The sequence below is a fragment of the Rosa rugosa genome, chromosome 1 (assembly GCF_958449725.1).
Source record: "Rosa rugosa chromosome 1, drRosRugo1.1, whole genome shotgun sequence".
Classification (NCBI taxonomy): domain Eukaryota; kingdom Viridiplantae; phylum Streptophyta; class Magnoliopsida; order Rosales; family Rosaceae; genus Rosa; species Rosa rugosa.
In genome coordinates, this window is record NC_084820.1 from 19,197,286 (window position 1) to 19,223,275 (window position 25,990).

A 25,990-nucleotide genomic window follows, 5' to 3' on the forward strand; every position below is an offset into this window, starting at 1 on the left:
GATTAGATGGAGCTAAGGAGAGGATTCATATCCAAACCAACCCGCACTTTTCCTTTATTTTCTTTGACCTTTTTCTTTTGGATACATGGGGCCCAAAACAGACCTAAAGAAAATAAAGACCAAGTTATTCCCTTATAAAAAAAAAAAGACCAAGTTATTCCTTACGTTTAGAAACTGCACTCAAATCATCAACGAGAATATTGATAACTTGAGGAGGAGGTTAGCACCTTTTCTTTTCTTTTATTGGTGTCATGCAGTGCAAATTCTTTCTTGGTCTCAGTCTTTCTTTAATTTGTTTGTTGATACTACTAGAGAAGGATCGCAAACTAGGTAGAGAGCTCCAGGTTGAAAACCATTGCGGTGTCAGTGTATTGGCTTACTGTAATTTACGATGCTGAGGCTTTCTGAAGATGTCCCTGGCCAGTTCGCTGTGTGAGTATCTATTATTTTTGGCTTATTTTCCCGTTATATATATATATATATCCCGAACCTAAATTTAATGAAATCTGACAAATTGGCAGATCAGGCATGGAAGCAGGAAAAGAATCACCCAGTAGTTTATTTACTCCAGAACTTCTTAATCTATATAACTATGAGGATTGGAGTGTTCAGGTAGAAACCTATTTGCTGGCAGAAGATCTGTGGGACATTCTGGAACCCACCTATGAACCTCCCAAACGAGAGGATGGCGAAGCAGAATTTAAGGCTTGGCGGAAGAAGAATGCCAGGGCTTTGCTTGCAATTCGGTTTTCTTGTGGGCCTGACACTGTGTCTCTGATCAGGAAAACTAGGATGGCCAAAGTTGCTTGGAATACTTTGGCACAAAAGTTCGCATCATCACCACAAATCCTAGGTATATATTTCGTATCTCTTCCAACTCTGGATTCCGGAATTGGAATGTTAACCTTAGCCCACCCCACCCTTACATATGTTAGTGAGAATCAAACCTATTACCTTTACAATGTTAGAATTATAACTTACCTAGAATAATTATATTGTTTTATTTTTTATGAAACATATTTTCTTCATACTTTCTCAATTTATTCATTTTGAGTAAATGTTATGAGAAATTCTGTAAGTTAGAGGTTACGGTTAAGGCTCTTTGCCTTGTGAAAATTAAATTTTTTTTTAATAATATATTTCTATAACCAGTGGCGTAGTCAGAATTTGTAATAAAATGGGTGAAAAGTCGAAAACTTTCAAGTTAGGGTTTACATTTAAGTGAAAGAATTATACTCAATGAAAAAAATAAAAAAATAAATAGAAAAATTTTAATTTTCTTACAAGTGTGACTTTTTTTTTTTTTTTTAATCGAAAAAGCTCATCCCAATATTGAATTTCAACAAGCTATACAAAAACTACATGCCCTAGAGGTCGTTAGAAAAAAGTCGTTTTACAGCGTACACTATTCTAAAACAGAATAAGCGCCTAGCACACCCCTAATACACCTACCTTTTAAAGTTTCCCTTCTTTATTAAAACAAAAAAATCTAGAGCTTCGAAGTTAAATAAACGAGTCAACAGAGCAACTAGTTTTTTCTTACCTAAAAAATTTAAGCAGTACTAGGAGCAGAAGGTGACAACTCACCCTCCACTCCCCCATTTGAAGCAATTACCTCCTCCATTTTTTGATGGGCGAAAACAACCAAGCCCACCACCACAATCCAACCTAACCCAACAGAAACCCTAGCTCATTGAGATAGCAAGGATTCCATAGATGTTGAAAAATGTTCCAACTAGCCGCCATGGCCCAAGGTTGCCACATCACCCCCGTTAAAACCACCGCAGCTAAAGAATAGCCCACAACCTAGCTGATTACTATCATCAGCGCACCACCGACACCTCTAATAACACCAACAGCACTCCCCAATCCCTTAATCTAGTAGCCAACAGAGGTCAAGTCATACACTTGGTCATAGCCCAGTTTGCATAGCAAGATATTGTCCGTTTTGGGTCCCGCCCTCACAGTTTTGTTCTTGGGCTCCCACCAAAACGGGTCTTACTATGGAGAGGTGAGTCTGCACATATAAATCACATCATATTCTCTCCCCCAGGAGATGTGAGATCCCACAATCCACCCCCTTAGGGGCCCGACGTCCTCGTCGACACACTTTCTGCCGGGGAGTGGCTTTGATACAATTCTATCATAGCCCAATTCGCATAACAAGATATTGTCCGCTTTGGACCCCACCCTCACGATTTTGTTCTTGGGCACCCACCCAAAATGAGTCTTACTATTAGGAGGTGAGTCTGCACATATAAAGCACATCACCTTTTCTCCCCTGGGCGGGATCCTTCATCAAAGGTGCAAAGACCCAGCTAACTCCCAACCACCATTTACCACCAACACCTACTCCGATGTCACCAAGAAAATCGCAGGCGCCATCAGAAGAGAAACCAATCACTAAATCTGGTCAGAAGAGAAATTATTCTTTGACGCTAACAAACCACGCCAAATCCAAAACAGGAACCCGACCCTATCTTTATCATTTCAGATCCCGGATCTCTCACCTCCAACTCTTTACCAAGAGGAGAACGCACCAAAGTCGGTGCCCAAAACACCATTGGGTAGAAGCCTCTAATCAAGGAAACACGTCTAGGAAGTCCTCCGCCGCTGTTCACCTTAAGCCAACCAGAAGGGAGGAGGGAGCAAATACCCACTCATTTAGCTATATGTTCAAGGCCGTAGCCCAGCAAATTGAACGTCTGTGGCCAAACCTCTCTTATAAGAGTCAGTTAAAAAAAAAAAAAAAAAAAAAGCCATCTAGAAGTGTGACTTAAATCTATAGCACACAGAGATTTTACTCAAAACTAGATAAAAAAGATCATGAAAAACAAGAGAAATAGAAAGAGTTAGAGGGGCCAACAAGGACTTTACAAGCATGTTAAGCAAAAATATAAAATATCTATACGAAAAAGCTAAGATCGAGGGGGTCATTTGACCGTTCTTGACCCTAGCTAGCTACACGCCTTACCTGTCACTAAACATTTTAAGAATGTGTGTGTTACAATATTTCAGTCTAGCACAATTAGTCATTCCCATTTTTCTACTCTCTGTCTACTGATCTAAAGAAAAGGTATATGTATGTTTAGAGTTATCGCTAAATGTTATGTTCGGACAAAGAAAAATCAAAATGAGAAGGAATTTACTGCTCACCTAGATGCTATACCACCACCTAACTGTTGACAAAAAGAAAAGAAGATTAAGAAAAAAACAGGACATTTAATTAGGAGAAATACTTGCATCCAAATCAGTATGTATGTGAGCATCCACACTCACTCTTATTTACATACAGTGGACAATTTAAATCTGTGATTTAACAATTCAACAGTTACATCAATCATTAAAGATCATATCTGCAAAAATTCACTGTAAACAAAAATTGTTTGCTCATTTGATTACATCCAACCAATGGACAGTTGTCATGAGGCTGTTAACTTTCACTGTACCTGTTCATTTATCTATACTATTATTAAGAGAAGAGGCTTTGTTAGCTAAAACAGAAAAAATGTACCAAAATGACCCTGAAATATTAAAAAACTATACAACTCATAAAACATATAGGGGTGATATAGTCAAATTACAAAATAAACAAAAAATAAAATAAAAAAGATGAAAATGAGAAACAGATAATCAAACTACCCACTTCTATCATTCCATGAAAAACTACCAACTCCTGTAAATAACTTCTCACTTCCTATTAAAATAAAATTCAATTTTCACACACATAGTGCGTGGGGCCATCTAGTTTTTTTTTTTTGATGAAAAGAGGTCAGCCCATTATATATATTCAGCAAGCAGTACAAAAACGAAACACCCCTATGGGGTCGACAGAAATAATCGTTCCTTAAGGAACCCTAAACACCTATTCTATAACAAGAACAAGCCCCAGGCCACCCCAAGTACACCCACCTTTTAAGGAAAATAACGCACTTTTATTTCAAACAAAGATCAAACTTCCTCCGAAGCAAATAGTAAAATGAACCCTCAGAGAATATGATCTTTGCTACTTAACAAAATTTAAGCAACAATAGAAGTAAAAGGTGAGCCCCCACCTTGCACCTCCAATTCTAGACCAGCCCAGGCCCTAGACAAGAGAGTCCAGCCCACGATCCAAAGGCCCAGCAACTTGTTTGGAGCCCATACACTCAGCCCATCTGAAGCCCTAGCCTTTGAGCCGCCGCACACCTGAGCCTCCGGATCAGCACCGCCACAAATGGCACTTGCAACACTAGAATAGCCATCCCCGTCGTCGTACCTGCCCCTGCTGCTGCCGCACATATTGCTGCCAGCATTCAAGCCACCAGCACCATCCACATCAAGGGAGTACAAGTTCGATAACTCCCCCACCGCAATGCCCACAGCGGTCAAATCCGCCCAAGAGTCGGGCACACCCAATCTGGTCCCATCGCCCCCGACCACGATCCAGAACCAAGCACACGGAGTGCTCAGATCTCCAGGCTCCTTCATCCACACTGCAATCCGAGCAACCGAGACCCCATCTCGGCCAAAGACAACTCGGTTTGTCACCGAGCACACCACACGATCAGCGCCGTCGACCCTGGTTGCACTACCCGCATCTGCAGAAGTATCACCAAAACCCGACACCATCACAAAACCATCGCTACCCAAAGCAAGAAGAAAAAGAATAAGCAGCCTAGAGGCCGCCATGGCCACCATTGACAAGCAATAGAGAGATACTAGAAGCCGCCGCGAGAGGTGGTTTCTCAACCCTAACAGAGCGCTAGGTCAGATTTTTATCTAGTTTGATTTAATCGAATGAGTAAATGATTTTTGTTTACAATATTGATTTTTTGCAGAAATGATCTTTAGATGTTAATTTAACTTTTGAACGGTTAAATTATGGATTTAGATTGTCTGTATATAAATAAGAAAGAATTTGGATGGTCACATACATATTAGTTCGGATGCAAGTATTTATCTTTAATCAAAGAATATTGCATTAGATTGAAAGAAACATCCCAGTGGTGCCTATCTGTTAGTGGGCATTGGGCAGCAAATTGGATCCTAATAAAAATGAATAAATGCATGTACTGTTACTAATACCTGTCTCAATGGTACAGAATATGTGAGCACCCAATCCACCCATGACTTCAGTCGATATGAATCTTTCTTCAATTATATCACGATTGGTAACTGGCCAGCCGCACAGAGTTTTCTTGACGAGGCCCCCGACGCATTGAATGCAAGAAATCCAAATTCTGGCAAAACTGCTCTTCATGCAGCAGTCGAGGGTGGACACAAGGATATTGTAGAGAAGTTGGTGCGATTGATGACAAAGGAAGACCTGGAAATACGAGGGAACGATGGTAAAACAGCTCTTGCTTCTGTTGCAGATGTCGGAACCATAGCGATGGCCAAGTGTATGGTTCAAAAGAGCATAAGACTGCTTAGCATTGGTGATGCTCGAAAAATGATACCAGTTGTCCTGGCTTCTAACAAATGGGAATGGGATATGGCTCGATTTCTATATCGTTTCACTCCTAACGAAGATTTCAAGCTAGATGAAGGATGCAATGGTGCAAGTCTTATTTGTCAATGCATCTACAAGAGAATATTCGGTAAGAGAACAAAAACTAAATTGGATGCTCTTTTTTTTTTTGGTCAAATAACACTTTCATTAGATGAAGCGCATATTACAAAGGTAATATAGAGAAAATAGGAGTCCTAGGCCCAAAGACTTAATAGACAATCCATACCTAAAACTAAAACCGAAGCCCAAAATACCAAAAAAACCTAGACCTAACAGCAAACTCGTCACTGCAACACAGAGGTGGCCGCCATGGTAATACTGCGACCAAATGAACCCCGACAGAATCTTGACATCCAGAGGCCAAGTAAACTCTCCACCATCATTCTCCACACCGAAATTCCAAGCACAGGAAGAACAACAAGAACAAAACAAAGAACTTAGTAAAGGTAGTCGTGGAGGTGGACACCACCATGCATCACAACCCCACTGGTCCGGCGATGTCCACAATCTTCGGTGGTTTGCCAGTATTGCTGCAATCTTCATGGTGTGAAGTTAAGTGAACAGGACTCTGTCGAGACACCAAGGGTTGAATGTGAAGATGAAGTTGTGGAAAAAGAGAAGATTCGGATGAAGATGAGAGGGTGAGGTGTTTGAGATGGAGGAGAATGTGTAGATCTGGAAATTTGATGAACAATTGGGCTAGAACAAGGAAAGATAAAAAGAGAAGGAGACATAAAAAGATCTAAAACTGAGACTAAGCTCAGGGAAACTCACCACAAAAGGGTGGAGACGCACCACAGAGGGTGGAGAAATCGGAGACTTGCTGACTCTCAAAATGACAGAGGAGAGAAGGCTGGGACCAAGACCTGTGGCGAAAGTTCTGGATATATATATATATATATATATATATATATATATATATATATATATATATATATATATTAGAAATATTGACACAAACCATAGTATATGTAGTGGTCTAGATTAACGTCATTGGTATAATATCATTGGTTTATATAACATCTACTTATTGCTGATTGATTGCTTCTTTTTTTTTTTTTTTTTTCGCCACCCCGTGCAATGGTCTCTACCACATTTGAGTGATTTTATTGACCCGAACTACCAAATAGTAGTGTCAGGTAGTAATCTGGGACTACAAAATAATTACTCGGGTGTGGGAGTGGAGAAAGGTCGAAGGTGAGTGGTTATAAACAGTTTATGCATGTCTCTTTCTTTATTTTTTCTATTTTTATTATTTATGGTTTTATTTTTATTTTTATTTTTTTTATTTTTTATTTTTATTTTATATGCATGTTATTTTCTTTATTTATGCACTCTATTTAATTTGGTTTTCATTGAATTTTAATATATAAGGGGTACTTATGTAAAAAAAAAAATTTGTTTTGGCTCACAACCTTTCTTCCCAACTCATAAAATAATTAAAGAAAATTATTTTTGCTAACTACCCGTCTATAGATAACTTCCCACTGCCCTCATCTATATATAACTACCCACATTTCTCTATCCCCTCAAATATAACTACTCAGGACATAAAATATATTATAATAATTTTTAAAAAGATTAAAACTAAAAAATTGCTTTACATATGTGTAGCATATGTGGGCAAGACTACTATATTTTATGGAAAGATGACAATATATTGAGAGTGAAGATTACGTATGATGTTACATCTTTTTTGGGGCACGACAATAAGAGTCATCATAAATCTATTTTCTAGTTCAACCAGTACAGACTTGAAATCGATAATAGAATATCATAAACTCAAAGCCTGGAGGCTTTTGTATCGATTCACCTAAACATATAAGATGAGCAAGAATAGCCCACCTCCCAAGGACTAATCCCTAAGTTGATACAAAAAGTTGTCCCCACCTAAACATAGAAGATGAGCAAGAATAGCGCACCTCCTAAGGACTAATCCCTAGGTGACAGGACCCGCCCTAGTTTTCACCTTGAAATCCAAAGTGGGCCTGCGGGGCTACCTTAGAAGAAACTCTACCGAAAATTCGACAGAGTCACTCCTAAAAATGAACTACCCAAACCTGTAAAGACATTCTCACACTCCTCAATATTCCAAATTATTCTCAACTCCTAGAGCCTATATGCTCCCCACAATTCACCACCAACACCACAATCTGATAATATGAATATGTAACACTAAAACTTCTGAAATTTACAAATACACAAATGGTTGATAATCAGAGCAATCTATATGAAATACTGAAATAGGGTACAAGTAGGTTAAATGGGTAACCTACAATAAAGATGAAGGTGGTGGACACTATGTCTCAACTCCTACACACACTCGACCTCAACTAATCTGCAGACTGGGGACAAAAAGCTGAAAATTCCAGGGAAAAGTATTTAGAAAGCTATTAGTGTTTCCGTGTAAGAAACGAGATGATCATGAGAGCTTCCATCTCCGGATTCCGTACATGCCGACCATGAACAGAGGTCAAAAGGAAGACCGGGCTAGCCAGCCTTCGACCCTCCGATACCTAAGTCATATACATGTAAGAATGTAGACTAGGTATGAGTAAATGGAGAATGGTGGCTTACCTTGAATGAGAGGAGAGAGATGTATTTATAGTGTAGGTATGGGCTTGTCACCCCCTTGTCTCCAATGTGGGCCTAGGTGTGGCATATCTGATACTGCCAGTGTATGGTATCGGCATCATGTCTGGGCATTATTGGCGTTGTTTCAAGTGGCTAGTGAGCCTTGTGCTTCCGATAGTTGTGCCTAGGTGGTATATATACCAACAAGTCCCCCAAGTCCCCAGTCAAGAGCTCTCTTGGGTGGGGAGTTTGTCATGGTAGAAATATCGGAAGTGCAAGGCAAGCATTCTCGGCGCGTGACTTCCGTACAGTCACTACCACCAGTCCCCCAAGTCCCCAGCTAAGAGGAGTCTTGACTGGTGGTGATTTTGTTTTCCAAGTAGAAATGGCGCAAGAATTCGTTAGACATTTGGTGAGAGTTTCTTCCCCGGGATAGCATTCGTTACTTAGTACACTTGATGTCTGCTGGGATAGCCTTGGCTATGTCAACCCACTTTTACATATGGCGATATAATAATTTTGGTGTGAAGCTGATAATGGCTGTAATGAATGTAGCCCATAGTGGTTGGAATGTACGTGACGATATCTCTATTGTTAAGCTTGGCACAGCCTTTTGTTTTGCATGCAGTAGCATGCAATTATATAATGGAGAAAGATGAGACATGGCGATATTGTATAATGGAGAGAAGACTTGGCGATATCGTATCATATAATAGAGATAAAACATGGTATTGGAAAGATAAAACATGACAATGTCGTATAATAGAGAGATAAAACATGGCGAAACCGCATATTGGTGAAAGAAAATTTATGCCGATATCATATAATGGAGAGATAAAACATGACGATATCGCGTATTGGAGAAAGATAACTCATGCCGATATCATATAATGGAGAGATAACACATGGCGATATCATATAAAGGAGAGCGTGCCATAATCATGTCTATGGCGATATTGGATGTTTTCTGGGATAGTGCTAGGCTGTGTCACTACAACCATGCTTGTAGCAGTGTTTAGTGTTGGCTATTTCAACTTGATCATCTGTTTAGCCATTTCAGTTGGATCGTATTTCATTTAGCCATTTCATTTTTATCAAATTTAGGCATTTCACCTTGATCGCATTTAGCCATTTCATTTAGCCATTTCATCTTGGTCGTATATCAATTAGCCATTTCATTTTGATCGCATTTAGTTTCAGCTTGTTTATGCTTTTAGTCATTTCAGCTTGGTTAGGTGTTTAGTCATTTCAGCTTGATCGCGTTAGGCAGTAGTTTGGGATTGGGATTGCTGTACAGCTTGCCCATGCCTTTAGCAATATTGATGTGTATAGTCATTTCAGCTTATTTACGCGTTAGGCAGTAGTTTGGGATTGGGATTGCTATACAGCTTGTCCATGCCTTTAGCGATATTTTGGCGCCTCATTGAAGCATTGGGAGTATGCCATTACAACATGGCGAGTGTATCATTGAAGCATTGGGAGTATGTCATTACAACATGGTGAGTGTATCGGGGTATGTCATTACAACATGGCGAGTGTATCATTGAAACGTGGAGGCATAGATGAGATACAGCTAAAGCATAGATCAGATACTACTAAAGCATAGAGAAGATATCGCTGATATGTAGATAATATACTGCTGAAGCATGGGTAAGATACTATTGAAGCATAGAAGCATAGATCAGATACTACTGAAGCATAGAGAAGATATCATTGATGTGTAGATAATATACTGCTGAAGCATAGATGAGATACTACTAATGTGTAGATAATATACTGCTGAAGCATAGATGAGATACCGCTGATGTGTAGGTAATATACTGCTGAAGCATAGATGAGATACCGCTGATGTGTAGGTAATATACTGCTGAAGCATAGATGAGGTACTGCTGGAGCATGGCGAGTGTACGCCATTCCGGCATGGCTAGTATTTTGTACAAGTCCCCCCAATATCGAGGACATTTACCATGGCGGGAGCGAGGACCGATCTCGTTGGTGAGATTTCATGTGGATATAAGCAATAGAGATGCTAAACATGTAGCAGTATATGGATATAAGATTAAAGTGCGTAAATAAGAGTATTGAATATAGCTCAATGGGCAATTTTGTGTGCATGACACTATTTGGACTTCTATGCATGTCACAGCTTGTGAAGCGAGTATCGCAAGTGTATATGTAGTAATGTAATCAAGATAAAAGCACGGCATGTGTTTAGCATGTATTTGTAGTAGCGATGTTAAACATTTTGCATTTTGTAAGCAAGCTTAATAATCATGGAGACATGTAAAGCATGGTATGAACATTTAGGCATAGTAAATATGCTGCTAGAATAATCACATTTTGCAAGTATGCTTGGATTAATGATCAATGAAACATGTGAAGTATAGCATTAGCTCAAATTAAAAGGATGTAGATGAGAACTTATCTGGAGCTATTCGCAAGTGGTGAAGATTTTGTAGAAAGATTGGAGTTGTCCATATATAAGACTCCATGTCGGCTAGCGAGTACCAATAGTGCTCTTGTTTGAGCTTGCTCATATAAGAAGATGCCCGAATGGGTGAGTATACCTCCTCAAAAGTATGTAAGCAATTAGCAACTTGTACAAATCTCACAAGCATGAGCGTAAAGACATTCTCACAAATTGAACTACCCAAACCTGTAAAGACAGTCTCACACTCCTCAATATTCCAAACTATTCTCAATTCCTAGAGCCTATATGCCCACAATTCATCACCAACACCACAATCTAATAATATGAATATGTAACACTAAAACTTCTGAAATTTACAAATACAAAAATGGTTGATAATCAGAGCAATCTAGATGAAATACTGAATAAGGTACAAGTAGGTTAAACGGGTAACCTACAATAAAGATGAAGGTGGTGGACACTATGTCTCAACTCCTACACACACTCGACCTCAATAATCTGCAGACTGGGCACAAAAAATTGAAAAGTCCAGGGAAAAGCATTTAGAAAGCTGTTAGTGTTTCCGTGTAAGAAACAAGATGATCTTGAGAGCTTCCATCTCCGGATTTCGTACATGCTGACCATGAACAGAGGCCAGAGGGAAGACTGGCTAGCCGGCCTTCGACCCTTCGATGCCTAAGTCAGATACATGTAACAATGTAGACTAGGAAGGAGTAAGTGGAGAATGGTGGCTTACCTTGAATGAGAGGAGAGACATGTATTTATAATATAGGTATGGGCTTGTCACCCCCTTGTCTCCAATGTGGGCCTAGGTGTGGCCTACCCGATACTGCTAGTGTATGGTATCGGCATCATGTCTGGGCATTATTGGGGTTGTTTCAAGTGGCTAGTGAACCTTGTGCTTCCGATATTTGTGCCTAGGTGGTATATATACCAACAGTTAGACTGAGTGGATAAAAAATAAATAATTTCAAGGAAATAAAATAAAATTTAATGCTTTCCCAAAGTTTGTTTTCATATAAAACTAAACATGCAATAAAGTCTAGTAAAAATACTCTTAACCAGATTCTGGTACTGAAATCTCAAAATATGTTGTAAATTATCTCATTTAAAATTGTTCCAAGTCCTGACATGATAAAAATATCTCAAACTCCATTTCAAATCAACCCTTAACAAAATAGGCGATGACTAGAGAGTACTGCTGACTAGTCATCTCATGTCACTTAGAGGGTACTGCCGACCGGGTGACGCATCAGAGTCTACTGCTGACAGGAATAATACAAGTAGGCGATGGTTAGGATGTACTACCGAATAGCCATCTCATACCATCTGGAGGATACTGTTGACCGGATAACGCATATGAGGGTACTGCCAACCGGTATACTATGAGGCAATGGCTAAAGGGTATTGTCAACTAACCATCTTATGCCATCTGGAGGGTACTGCAGACCAGAATATATATTTTGGAGGATACTGCAGACCAGGTAATGCATTCATGCGCTAACATCATCATATTTAATAATTTACCACTTCAAATACATAATCTCAAACTCATTGGCTCTCGTAAAATTTAACTCTTCATCTTTCTGAAAGAACATGTCTACAAGTCGAACTTCAAATAACTCGATAATTAATAAATTATTTCAGAAAGGAAACTCAATATCAGCTTCGTAAATCATCAATAAATTTTCCAAAGCATAATTCATGAAATCTTGATAAATTATCCATACTCAAATATTTAAATTTCCACTTTCTGAAAAGAAATTTTTAATAATAAAAATAGTGGTATAAACTCCATAATGACTCAAATTTCAAATAAACTCAATGATTAAATAAAAACATTCAGAAAGGAAAATTATCACCATATCATCGAAAACATAACTTAAAGTAATTCTGATATACTCAAATATCATAATACAAATCAATAAGATAAATCAATATTTAAAATATAGTACTGCATGCATATTTAATTTAAAAACAAATGTCTAGTCACAGAATTATGATTGCGGCTATTATGACCGTCCGACGTATTTGCAAATTATATGAATGAGGTTATTTGAGGAACTTTAGTGAGGTTTAGTGTAAATTTAGTACTTGCAAAGTTGATAGGAGGTGTAAAAAGCATAGGAGGTCAAGTGAGTAAATTTGGAGGTTCAAATAGAAAAACTCTTATTTTTTAGTTAAATTTTAGCTAAAGTAGTTAAAAAACTGTGTTGGCGTGCCACTTTTAAGATACGTCTACATATGTTTTCTCTATTTTAGCTTGTTTTGAATTTACATTATTTTTTAAATGAAGAAAAAATTGTTTAAATATATTTATAAATTACCTAGAATAACTTTAAAAGAATGTATTAAATTTTAGGAAAATAATAGAAGGTCTCATTTAACATTTTATGTTTATAAGTGAGATACCTAAAAGTTAAAATGGAAAGGCACTTACCAGTCTGTTGCAGCGGCTAAAATTGATAAAAAAAAAATAAAAAAACTAAACATACTCTCTAAAATAAGTAAGGAGCGAAGATAGAGAGTTTGATGCTAAAATAGAAATTTTTCCATGATATCGTCACACCAAATAGATTAGATTGTGTGACAGTCAAATTAAAAACTCCCTCATGGATTTTGGGGTACCAACTCAGATGCACGTCGAAAACTGAGTTCTGTAGAATACCCTTTCTGGATCATCTGCAGTTTCCCTTCCCTCCAATTTTTCTTCCAATAGTCCCAACTCCAAAAACTTTTCTTCCATCCCCGCCGGTATCTATTAATGCTGGCGATCTAGCGGTAGCCAAATCCCGTTAACGCGGTAGCCAAATCCCGTTAACGCTGATCCTAGCTCGGATCGCCACTGAAAGGGTTGTAGCACTAGCGTCACCTGTCAAATGAAATACAAAGCGCGTCAGAGGGGAGACCGTAGTTGGCAGTCTTCTCTACTCCGATGCCTAAGTCAGTCAATGTATTTATGTTGACAGAGTAATGTTAGGTAAGTAATAAATGCGTAATAAATAAGGAGAGAGGAATTGACCTTTTATAGACACTACTAGAAAAACCCCCCATGACACACGGATGAGAATCCATGTGAAATCGTAGTATTACATACGGAAATCCGTGTGAAAACGTTAATAAAAACGGTACAACGACGGATTATTACGGATTAATAATCCGTATGTATTACTGGTTTTTTTTTTTTTTAAAGAAGCGAAATAAGAGCGAGCTCACAAAAGAACCATCTGTATTAACCTTCAACCACAGTGAGGCAGGACAAACCCAGCTGACCAGAATGAACTTCGGAGCACGAAAGTTCAAGGGAGAGAATACGGATTTTTCTTGTCCGTGTGAATATATTTTGTGGGTCCCACTTAAATCACAGCTCCAACAATTATTTCACAAAAAAAAATAAAAAATCTGTGTGTTGTGTACGAAGTATATTTATTAAATTATTTACATATTTATTTTTTGGTCCCTCAATTTTTTGTCCTTTTCATCCCCAATACCACCATATCAATACCACCAATCCATGGGGCAGGAAGAGTTCCTACTTCCATTACAGCTTGTGCTGCTGGATGCCATATCTTCAGAAACGCGACCCAATCCATTCATCTGAGCTGCGACCATTCAATATAAGCCACTACTCCTGCTTCTCAGATCATTTACACAAATTTTCGCTGCAGTAAGGAGGAAGACTTTGATCAGAAATCATAAATTTAAAATTTGAGTAGCAAGCAAGAACAGAGACAGCTGAGTTACTCAGATCTACAATATTACAATATATGAAGGATCTGGAGGGCTATAAGCATCCCAACACCACTTGTTCTATCTTAAGGTGGCCACAGAACCCAGAAAACTCTATTGCCAAGCCTGTCGCTTGTTCGCATAATTTCTTCAAGGATTGCTTTGACCGCTAGTTCAAAGTGTTGGATCCAAAGGGTTATGGCTTGATGTGGAAGACCCATAATGATTCAAATCCAAAATGAAGGATATTGGAAGAGAAATAGGTCAAGAGAACCTATTAAAACAAGCAAAATTAGGCAGATCTACAAGAAATTGTAAAGAGAGGAAATTGAAATACCCATGCCTTACCTGGGGGTTTAACATCTTGAAAAACATATATGAGTTGTAGGATCATATATACTCAAAATGGCCCGTGAGCACACAAACATATAGCAGAAAGCACATGGAATTGCATATTCAAAGACGGGGAAGTTGAAGAAACTGAGTAGATAAAATATTGAAAAAACCATGCGCTGGGCTCTATAGCTTCTGCTAGTTTTTGCTTAGTGGCGAATCTGAAACTTGCATTCCAGCGACTCGTAGAGTTGAGTTGTGATGATCGTCAGCAATGGATCGTGTTCGCAGAGGGTGGCACCGGCGGCGGGAGGAGCGGCTCGCTCATCGTCGGTGGCGGAACCGGAAGCGGCTTCTGGGCTTGGATTGCTCCGTCCAATGTCAGATTAGTCTGAGGGAGAGATTAGAAAAGATGGATTTTGAGAGAGAAATTCGAAGAGAGAGATGAGTGTATTTGAGATAATGAAGAGGAAATTGGAAATATCGAAAACACTTCACACAGATATCTGTGTGAAGCAAAGTACTTGCCAGAGATAATCTCCCAAATATAATAAGTTTATTAAATTTATTTGTTTTTGTTTTATTTGAAATAAACATTCACACGGATTTCGGTGTATACAATTAAATGATAAATTTTGAGAATTATGAGAAATCTAAAACAGTAGAGGAAATAAATTTTCACACAGACATCTGTGTGAGTTTCTGACACATATGCACACAGACATCTGTGTATTATCATAATTCATACGAAAGTCCGTGTGAATTTCATACGAAAATCTGTGTGAATTTTCTCGACCCTACTTTCAGAATATATTTCACACGGATTTCTGTGTGAATGTTGTTTTCATACAAAAATCTGTGTGTATTACCGGTTTTTTCATACAGAATTGCATCTGTGTGAATGTCATCTGTGTGCATTGGGGGGTTTTTCTAGTAGTGAGATGAGGGAGCGACTGATCTCTTCTTTGTCTTCAATGTGGGACTGATATGCATCAAGTAGCATCTTGTGATGCTTCAGTGAGGTGACTTTGGCGCGGCGCGTGACGGCGCGTCAGCAGTGATTTTGGCCTGAGCTCAGACGGTGTTCCGGGGGGTAACACCCTTGACGGTGCTGGTGCCGCTGGCGACAGTATGGACATGGCCCATTGTAGCTAATTATGCTTATGCAAATGCTTATGTAAGTACAATATCTACCTCTCTGCGAAACCATATCACACACTAAAACTCGTGGTGTACCCAAAAAAAAGAACTTATGAAAAACCCAATTGTAAACCCATTAGATGTGTATCTCTAAAGTGAATCAAATTTGATATTCATTGACATATTCTTCAACCAAAAGAAAAAAAAAATTAAACACATTCAATGAAGTTATGGAGGTAATGAGAAAATTGGTATATGCATGGAAAGAAACAACCGCTAGGTGGATCAATGCAACGTCGCGGGCATTTGTAAATTTTTTAACCCAGATGAATGAATAATTCCAATGTAACATTGAGCTTAGGTCGACGGATATTGTTAAAATTCTTCCAAATAGTAGTTCAAATATTTCCAATCGATCTTCTCCATTTTAATTGAAGTATTCTTTCCCAGACAAAAGAATAGTCATGTGAATCAGATTCATGAGTTTTAGTTTGTTTTTACATAAGCTCAAGGATGTAGCCAAGATCAGAGAAATTGGCTCTTAGAGCAAAGTTCAGGAGATCTTTTTATCCCATAAGAGATTGATATTCCCTCGGTGATTATGTTTGAGTTTCTAGTTTCTTTCTAAGAAATTGCAGAGGGGTTGAAGAAGAAGAAGAAGAAAAATAGACCTAGGTTTCGGCAAAGAGAAGAGAAAGGGCATTCTGGGAATTTTTTTTTTTTTGTGAATTAGGAAAATAGATTTCAACGTGGATCTGAGTTGGTACCAATATCTATGTCGGAGTTTTAAATAGACCGTTACAAAATTCGTTTGGTGTAACGGTCTCATAGAAATTAATATTTATTCTGCTAAGAGAAGAGAGCTTATTCTCCTTTGTGTTAGTAACATTTACATTTATGGCAGGTTACAATTACAAGTTCATTAGCTTTTCTTTAAATTGCACACTTAATTAGTTTTTTTAGAAACATACTGACAAGTCTTTATTAAATAAAAATATTATAATCGATATATGTAGAAACTACATTGAATTGAGAAATACCAAAAGCAGTACGAAAAGCAATAAAAATGGATGTAATTAAGCATTTGATGAAGCACCGGACAGAACCCGGGCTATGGAAAGAGGTACTGACGATATGGGGCACCATCTCTCCACGCGAAGATGTTCGTCGAGTAACGGGTAACCTTCCATCACCGACTTTGTTTAAGACACTAAAAAGGTACCAACAATAAGGTGCACCATACCTCCACATACCGAAATCGTCGAGTAGCAGGTAACCTTTCGTCACTGACCTTGCCCTAAGGAATAAAAAGCAAAACCAAATGAAAGCAAAAAATCTCCAAAAGGACCCCAGGCCCAAAAAACCACTGAGATGAGGATCCAGCCTAAAAGCCAGAACCTAATCCAAGCCCAAACCCAAATCCGACGGGGATCCCGGATCCCAGATCCAGATCGGACTCGGATCCCAAATCTGGATCCCATCCATCACGACATTGCCGACGTCCAGCCCGTCATCCTGCCCACCGTCGTGCCGCCTGACGTTCTCCGACCGACTTGAACAAATTGACCTAGGGCCCAAGCCAAGGTCACCGTAGTCCGTCCAAGCTTGACCTCAAGCCACCACTCTTGCCGGTTGCATGCACAAATTCAGCCTCCGCCGACCTCCCATGGACATGCACTAGGCGCTAGGACCTGACCTCCGACCTCAAAGACTCGATCTTGGCCACCCAGGCACCCACAGCCCACTAGTGACGCCGAAAGAAACTTCCACCGCCACCAACCTCATCAGATTGGTCAAAGAGAAAGGGAAATCCAATCCTGCCAACCAAAATTACTAGAGCAAAGCATAAGAAACCCTAGCGTGGCTCTCCGCCTCTCAAGAGAGTTTTTCATTTTTTATTCAAATTTTTTTTTGGCACACTTATTTAGTATTTTTTTTTTTTTTTGAGAAAGAGATAATTTCATTAACTTATCCATGGCCAGAAAACACGTACATCACTTCTCAAAAAAAAAAAAAAAAACACGTACATCACATGCTGTCTTACACCAAATAAAACATAGATGGTCTAAGCTACCAAGCACATGACAGGTAACCCTCACTGTGAACAAAGTGAGCACAATATTTAGACCTTGCCATATGAAGGCAAATCTAACACCACCTAAATCCTTGCTAGAGTAACCCTAATCGCCTAGAGACCTCAATTGGTATACAATTAGAGAAACTAAACTTAAATAGCAACAGAATTGAAGCTTCAAATGCTAGGTACCGAGAAACAGAAAGTTTAGAGCTTCCCTTTGCCCTTATCTATAGGGCTACCCTCCTGAACAGCATCAGCAGTAGGGTAAATGAGATTCAAAGGAGCCACACCCACCTTCTTTTGAACCTGGAAACCCTTGTCGACCACCCAAGTGCGAAGGTTGAAAGCAGATGGGTCAACAATCCGGCGTATCAGAGATTTCACGAGGAGGAAAGCCTGGAAGAACGATGAACAGGGCCACCCCCAATCTTGCTAAGATCAAGAGCACCATTACCCTCTTCTAATGCAAGGGATGCAGCAAAACTCGCTGTCACAGCTTCAAGGGAAGCCATAGGATCGAAGAGAAGAAGCGAAGAAGCTAGGGTGTAGGCTTGGAGGCTACAGCTAGGGTTGAGAGAAAAACGCTCTCCTAAGGTTTTTCTGTTTTTTAGGTTACTTATGACACGATGCACACTTAATTAGTATTGAAATGAGAAGATGATAAAAATAAGCACCTAATAATTAAATAGACAATTCGAATCATTGTTTCACTCTATACTGTAGATATTGCTTGGGATTTGCTTCGGTATTGTCCAGAATTGATGCTTGCCATTGGCCACTTCGGGGAATCGCCTATGAAGGCGTTAGCTAGTGTACCTTTCGCATATAGAAGTAGAACAAGGCTCACATTTTGGCAACGATGTCTCTACGATCGTTAGTACTTCGATCATCTCATCTTTTCTTTTGCTACGATCTCTTTCTTGTTCGTTTATTCTTGCATGTATGATGGAGCATGCATGTGTAATTAATGCATGTGTCATTTTTGTTGGCAGACATTCATCCTAACTATGTGGACATTCTATTAAATATTGAGGGACGAGTAAATCATGGAGAAGGTAATCAAAGGGATAATGAGTGTTATGTTTATGTCTTCTTTTTCATCAAAGAAGAGTTTTGATAACAGTCTTTAAATGTCAATATATTTTCATTTGTCTTTGTTATATTTATTGTCCATAATACCCTCTTATTGCTTCAAAATTCATTCTTGCATTGAAGGTATTGCTGATAGTTTGTATAATAATGACAACTTGAAAATGAAATTGGTGTATAGATTGGCATTTGAGGTGTGTTAATTACAAACCTCTCCAATTAATAAAATTTTGTTATAAATATATACAACCCAAGATTTAAACAGATTTCACAACATTGAATAGGAGAAGTACTATTGAATGTAGGCTATATGTCTGTGTCATGTATTGGTGTATGTACTATTCTGACCGTTTTGGTTGTTTCATTAATACAATTAACAGTTTAATTAATAATAAATAAAAGAAGTACGTAGGTATTGTCGTACCCCATAAAGAGTGTGACATTATGTGTAATATTAATTCTTGATAACTTGACGTTCTCCCCTAAAAATAATCTCAGAATCTAATTTTCATTATGTTTTATTCAGACATGATTACTCAATCACTAAATGACCAATAATTTTGTGGTCACTCATACTTGAATTTAATATCAATGATTGAGATTTAAAAAATAAATTTTCAAGTGTTTTGAACCTTTGATCTCAAACTTTGACATTGAATATGAGGATTATTGTATTCTGTGTGTATTTATAGTTTGTAATATATATTTGACAAGTCTTCATTCAAATAGCTTTGGATCCCAGGTTACCAAGTTATGTTCATTTGTTGAAAAGACATAAAGCAGTTCGGCCTCTCCTTAACCTTTCTGGTATGCTACATCCATATCCTTAATTTATTGATTAGTCTTTAATTTTCACTTATGAATTCATAAATTCATTGAAGCTTCAATTGACATTGTTTTTAATGTTAAACTAGGTATATCTCGCATTTATGAAATCAAACTTGTTCATGTAAAATACGGTGTATTTCTACGTAAAATGTGCCAAGTGATAAGCAGTTTAGATAGTCAACAAATGAAAATGAAAGTTGGCTTAGTGCACGAAGCAATCTGCCAAGCCGTCGACCAAGGGATTGTTGAGTTTGTTACTAGTATATGTAAAGCAAATTCAGAACTGGTATGGAGGTCTGATGAAATGAAAAGGAGCATATTCCATCTTGCCATTAAAAGTCGCCAAGAAAAAGTTTTCAGCCTTTTGTATGGGCTCTCTAGGGGAGCTACATTTACAAAAGTCCTTCCGGATAAATTCAACAACAATATGCTACATATGGCTGCAATGTTGTCGCCAATGCAACAACTTAATCGTATATCTGGTGCAGCTTTGCAAATGCAAAGAGAATTACAATGGTTCGAGGTTAGAATCTCGATCTCATAAATTAAGTAATGATAGGTATACCGGCCACTTTTAAGTTATCACTTAAAAATCTCATTATGCGGCAGTTGATATAGAAAAAATCATATCGTTTGATAAGAAATTTCAGCAGGTAGTTTCTTTGCCATATAAGGTGATTTCTAGGTATATTTTAATTCTGACTTGTAGCTCTTATATATATGGTAGACTTGATAGACCTCTCAAATTCCAAAGTGGAGTTAAAGGGTCCATACTAGCAAGAGGGGGTGTCATGTTTTGGTTAATTAAATTTAATTTGTGGTCACATCTCTAAACTCTTGGGTGCAATGTATTGTAGGAGGTGGAGAGTTTACTACCCATCCAAGCACGTGAATCTAAAAATTATACAGATCATATGACACCACGTGAATTGTTTACCAAGAACCACAAGGAATTGATGAAGGAAGGAGAGAAGTGGATGAAAGATACAGCAAACTCTTGTACAGTTCTGGGTGCTCTTGTAATTACCATCGTATTTGCTGCAGCAATTACAGTCCCGGGTGGAAACAAGGAAAGTACAGGATTTCCTGTATTTCTTATGGATAAAATTTTTAAAATATTTATAATTGCAGATGCTTTATCACTTGTTTCTTCAACAACTTCATTGTTGGTGTTCTGGGGAATCGTCACATCACGTTATGCAGAAGAAGACTTCCTCAAATCCTTGCCTACAGCAATGACAATAGGCCTATCAACTCTACTGTTCTCTATCAGCACTATGATTATCGCGTTTTGTTCTGTCCTTCTCATGATGTTCAGTGTCCATTCATGGTTAATAATGCCAATTGTTGTTCCTTTTAGTATTCCAGTGGCCTTATCCATATGGATGCTAATTCCCCTCCTCACAGAAATCTTCTCGTCTACCTTTGGTCCAGGAATATTTGATAAGAGGGTCAAACCTTGGTTTTAGTCTCCTAGTGCTATGTGTCTTTGATATAATGATATATGCCTCTTGTTATAAGCGTATATATGTAAGGAAATGACCAGTACGTGGCAGAAACAGTTAAATGTTTTCATCTTATTTTTCATTATTATGAAAAGATCAGTGGTAGTCTGGTAGAAACAATTTATATTTTATTTTTTAGCAAAATTTTTAACATTATTACTATCAAATAAGATTACATTCGTGTATAAGATAATTGAAATAAAGCAAAATGAGGATCACACGCTATCCCAGTTGTGATTTGCGGATTCAAATTTGCTCACTATTTTTATTTTGTGGTGATATCACTACCCAATTAAAACTTGCCACAACATGTAGAATTAATTTAATACTTAAAATTTATTTGTTTAATAAAACATCATGATTAACTATAATTATGTTTTATAACACATGGTAGTTTTATATTGAGTGGTGGTATCATCATCAAAGTATTGGTGGTGAGCAAATTTGAATCCGTGATTTGCTGTAGCACATTATGGCTGAGGCTTAGGCTTTTCCCAAATTCAAATGCAATGTCCACTAGACACCCGAAAAATCAATTAGCTCAGTAGCTTACTAGCTTAGTAGCTCAGTAACACAACCAATAGAACATCTATTGTTAATTATTTGATAGGATAGAGGACACTAGCTATAAGTCTATAACCATCCGACAAACAAATGATAATAAGGACTCTATAGCCTGAGAAAAAACTCTCTCTCTCTCTCTCTCTCTCTCTCTCTCTATAGAAAACCCCCAAAAGCAAGTTTCCCCTTTCCTCCCCTTCTCTTGCCAGATCTCGATCAATTCTTTTTTTTTTTTTTTTTGGCAATCAACAAGAACCTGATATATTATAGAGAAACTGTTACACAAGAATGACAACATAGCCCAAAAGGCCCAAACGAAAAATGAAAGAAAACAAGCAGTGTGGCCTAAACCAGGCAAGCCCACAGTCTTGGTTAGCCAACATAGTTGCCGTCAACGAAGAAGAACCAACAGCGGCGCCGCACTGTAGAACAAAGTCACCAACAGCAACATCCAACCGGATCAAGAGATCGTTGAGGGGATCGATGGCGATTCCGAAGTACCCATCTGGCAAATTTTCTGAAACAAAAGTCAAAAGCACATAACTCAAACCATCTCCAACAAAAAGACCTTCATCTTCCAAGAAATCAACCAGATAGCCTAGTTGAAAAGAGAGAGAGGTGAGATCCAGCAAGGGATCGAAGGGACAGTCACCCAAAGGGCGTTCAGTTCCTTGTAGCATCACCGAGTGCACTAACGAGCGAACCCCGTTTCGAGACGAGCTCCGAGGAGCATATTTACAAGTCATGGCAGAAGGCATAGGATAAGCATCACCGGAGATAGCGATGCACAGGTATAGCAACGGGTTTGAGAGGAAACAAGGTAGATCTGGAAAAGATTTGGTCAGAAACAGGAGAAACAAATCAAGAAAACTAAAAGGAAGGGAAAAACAAAGGAGACACAATGGAAGGGAAAAAACAGAGACTTGAGGCACATGACCTCAGATCGGAGTGAAACTCCGGGCAAAAGCGCTCATGGTGGGCGGGGTTGTGCGCCACCGACTCTCAAGGTGGGCAAGAGAAAACCTGACGCCTTTTTTTATTTTTTTTTATCTCGATCAGTTCTTTGATTGGGACTTTTAGCTTGAGAATAGGGAGGCACTTGTTCTAATTTTTCTATTTGCTTCTGTTTATTTTGGTTTTCTCTCTTTCGTTTTCTCCATGCCCATCGTCTTGGGCAGTTTTGCTCGAAGTTCGTCTCCGTTTGGATTCTGTTTGATCCTCCTTGTTTTCAATTTTCCTCTTTTCAGACTCATCGGTCTTCATCCTTGTCATCCCACTGTTCTTCTGTTCTGGTGTGATCGGCTAAAGTGGGGTTTGCCTACTATTGCTCTCGGTGAAGCAACAAGGGTTTGTGCACCTTTCGGTACCAATCTCTTTGGTCCTTCTCAGGATCTCACCTATTCTTTTCATCCTGTTTATCCAGACTCCTTTCATCCTGTTTATCCGATTGTTGTTCCGCTGGTTACTTGACAGAAGAAGTTCGTTGTGGTGAAGATGATGTCCTCAGCGATTTCTTGAAATTTAGAGGCTGTGAACTTTGAATTTAACATGGGTCTTACTTGATCTACTGCGCTGGAAGGATTTTGCTGCTGCCTGCCTTGCGGTGGAGTGGTGGTTGTGGTTCTTCGCGTCGATATGATCACTGGTGGTGGTGTGGTCGTCCAAGCTTGGTAATTTTATGTTACTGTTTTCTTCGTGTTGGGCTTTTGGGCCTGTGTAGCCATCTTGGGAGGCCTGTTGGGCTTCTTTGTAATGTTACTGTTTACTAAATAACATTTCTATTGGCAAAAAAAAACAAATGATAATAAGGGAAGATAAACTTATCATTCCCAGAAAATTTTAACAAACTACTTTACAATGTAGAAGAGCCAAAGCAAGGAGCACAAACCAGCTAGCACATGAATATGCACAGAGCAATTAATCATTCCTCTTCATTTCTGCTTCTGTTGTGTTTTGAGTCTTTTTACGTTCCTCAGCCCTAGAATCAGGAAGCTAACTTAGAGTCCCATAATCAATCATTTCACAGTGACACATCGTAAGCCTATATCGACCACTACTACAAACCGCAACATTGTCAAGCTTCTCTTCTTCTTTATGATCAAACCTCATCAACTCCAGATCCCAACGTTTGAATCTCGACATAACTATCATTCTTTCTGGGCAGTGGATTGGTAGGCTAAGGTTAACATCTTCCATCTCAAACCTAAACAGCATGGTCCAAGAATCACAAACACCATACTCCATCATGATCCATAATTGAACATACTGACTACCATGCCCGGCCCCCCATCTCTTCCTCTTAAAACTCGATACACACAGGCACCCTCCAAAAAACAATCCCTACATCACTGAAAAAACAATCCCTATCCGAACTCGTCTCCCCCAAAAGGGGCAGCGGCACTTGCCGAAACTCTTCTTTGGCCAAATCAAAAGCAGTGATGGTGTTTCCGGAAGTGTCTAGCTCTGGCTCACGCAGTTTTTGGAGCCAATGGAGTGCCTCATTAGTAAAAGTACCCCTCGTTCCACTCATATAGGCCAATGAGGAAAAGTGGGGAGGGCATTCAATCCTTTTCCAAGAGCCAGCTCTCGATGAAAAGATCTCTAGAGGCATGGTTGAATTCATAATATGAGCGGCTACAACAACTTTGTACTCGTCAGTGGCTGAAACAGCCCAAAACCACAATGGTGGAGACATAAAATTGTTTTTGAAAAGTCCAAGTCTGTACTAATCGAAGCAAAACCTGGGTTGTGAAATTCAAAAATTTCAATTTATAAATCCAAAAGGCCTTACATTTTTCAGCATCTTTACTTCACTCTAGGCTGTTTCGGGCATGTATATGCGTGGGCGCTCACAGACACGCACCCTAAGGCCTGACCAAAGATTACAATTGATATAACAACAATTTTGATTATATTTATTTGTACATTACCATATTCATATTTGATATAACATCAAACTTCTTGTATAACACCTGCCTAAAGAAAACTTCCTAATACATGGAAAATGATTATCCCTATGATGCTGTTTATCTCTTCAATGACAATAACCTACGAGCTTCAAGTTACAGATCTACAATAAAGCAGAAGTTTATATAGATCTGTGGCCACTACAAGTTACAAACACAAACCTACAAGAGCTGCTTTATCATGGGAGTGAATGATTGACTAATAACCTAATAACTAGTAGTCACTAGTCACTACTGTGAAAAACAAACAATAGTTATTCAAATAATAAGTAATCAAAAACAGTTTCGGTAGATTAACAGAAAAAATAACACACAACTTTCTATTGCACCAGAGAAGGATCATAGTTGAGAAGTAACAAAGCAGCTAGAACTTGCACGCAACAGGCAGGGGCGGAGCCACATTAGGGCCCAGTGGGTCCCGTGCCCCACTGGAATGTTTCCATATAAGTAGTATAGAGTTTCCAATAGTGACCAAATCCCAAATTGGTGTAGTGGTATCTGTCTTTTCATGTAGCTTCAGGTCTCAGGTTCGAGGCCTTTTGCAGCATATTAGAGTAATTTTTTTTTTTAAACATTAACATCATTATTTCTTTATGTTGCCATCATAAAGAAAACTATAAATTTGATTAAAAAATATATAATTTTTTTTAAAAGATAATTGATATTTCCATAATTTTATTCTAATTTATTAATTTTTATTAAAGTTTGATATACTTAAGTTTCAAATTTTTATCTGAAAAAACCCTAGCCGCAAGAGTTTCTCTCAAATTTCTTCTCACTCGTCCGGCGACGCGTCCTACGGACGTTGTTGCCGGACGGGTAGGCCTAGTGTCGCCGTTTATCGGCAAGGATTGGCGTCGATCTTTGGTCAGTAGGTTTTGGGCTTCGACCATCCGGAGTTCGCGGGGTTTTTCGGCCGGCGGAGGATGGACAGATGCACTGGATGGAGAAGCCGTATGGGGACGTCGTGGAGGGGGTGGCTGGATCGATCCGGGCTTGGATGGTTGGGTGGCTGGCTGAGGACGGGAAACCCCAGATCGGGGGTGATGGTTCGTTCCCGATCTGGTTTAGGGGGGATGGGTGGGGTTCGGATTGGGCTTGTTTGGGTGCTCTACTGTTTGGATCGGAACTTCTTGGTGGTCTGAAGTCAGATCGATCTCCGGCCGGGTTCTGGTGGGGTGTTACAGGGGTGGTGCTAATGGGTGGAGAGGTGAGGCCGCGATCCTGGTAGATGTGACCGCAACGGCGGTGATGTGAAGACAA

At 38.9% G+C, this 25,990-nt stretch overlaps 3 protein-coding genes and 1 long non-coding RNA gene across 4 annotated transcripts; 3 read left to right on the plus strand and 1 right to left on the minus strand.

Annotated features, from left to right (window-relative positions):
* The first annotated feature begins 292 nt into the window (after nt 1-292).
* LOC133720517 (uncharacterized) lies at nt 293-990 on the plus strand. Its single transcript, XM_062146894.1, has 2 exons — nt 293-432; nt 522-990. Exons 1-2 carry the CDS (start codon nt 392-394, stop codon nt 988-990), a joined length of 510 nt encoding a protein of 169 aa, XP_062002878.1. The 5' UTR covers nt 293-391.
* A 3,789-nt stretch (nt 991-4,779) lies between these two features.
* LOC133720584 (uncharacterized) lies at nt 4,780-6,139 on the plus strand. Its single transcript, XM_062147013.1, has 3 exons — nt 4,780-4,783; nt 5,085-5,665; nt 6,047-6,139. The coding sequence occupies exons 1-3, from the start codon at nt 4,780-4,782 to the stop codon at nt 6,137-6,139; spliced, it is 678 nt and encodes a 225-aa protein (XP_062002997.1).
* A 7,413-nt stretch (nt 6,140-13,552) lies between these two features.
* Nucleotides 13,553-15,074, minus strand: LOC133727499 (uncharacterized). Its single transcript, XR_009855220.1, has 3 exons — nt 14,577-15,074; nt 14,262-14,502; nt 13,553-14,161 (listed from the first exon to the last, which is right to left on the minus strand). It is a non-coding gene; the product is annotated as an uncharacterized LOC133727499 (long non-coding RNA).
* A 4,811-nt stretch (nt 15,075-19,885) lies between these two features.
* LOC133720667 (ankyrin repeat-containing protein NPR4-like) lies at nt 19,886-21,164 on the plus strand. The gene is made up of 2 exons (XM_062147123.1): nt 19,886-20,218; nt 20,553-21,164. Exons 1-2 carry the CDS (start codon nt 19,886-19,888, stop codon nt 21,162-21,164), a joined length of 945 nt encoding a protein of 314 aa, XP_062003107.1.
* The last annotated feature ends 4,826 nt before the right edge of the window (nt 21,165-25,990 follow it).

Excerpts from the sequence above, each read along its gene's own strand:
- LOC133720667 (XM_062147123.1), top strand. The coding sequence starts at position 19,886 with ATGAAAGTTGGCTTAGTGCACGAAGCAATCTGCCAAGCCGTCGACCAA. Across the intron at positions 20,219-20,552 it reads GAGAATTACAATGGTTCGAG|GAGGTGGAGAGTTTACTACC; the intron begins GTTAGAATCTCG and ends AATGTATTGTAG.
- LOC133720584 (XM_062147013.1), top strand. Across the intron at positions 5,666-6,046 it reads ATGAAGCGCATATTACAAAG|TTAAGTGAACAGGACTCTGT; the intron begins GTAATATAGAGA and ends CATGGTGTGAAG.
- LOC133720517 (XM_062146894.1), top strand. The coding sequence starts at position 392 with ATGCTGAGGCTTTCTGAAGATGTCCCTGGCCAGTTCGCTGT. Across the intron at positions 433-521 it reads GTCCCTGGCCAGTTCGCTGT|ATCAGGCATGGAAGCAGGAA; the intron begins GTGAGTATCTAT and ends ACAAATTGGCAG.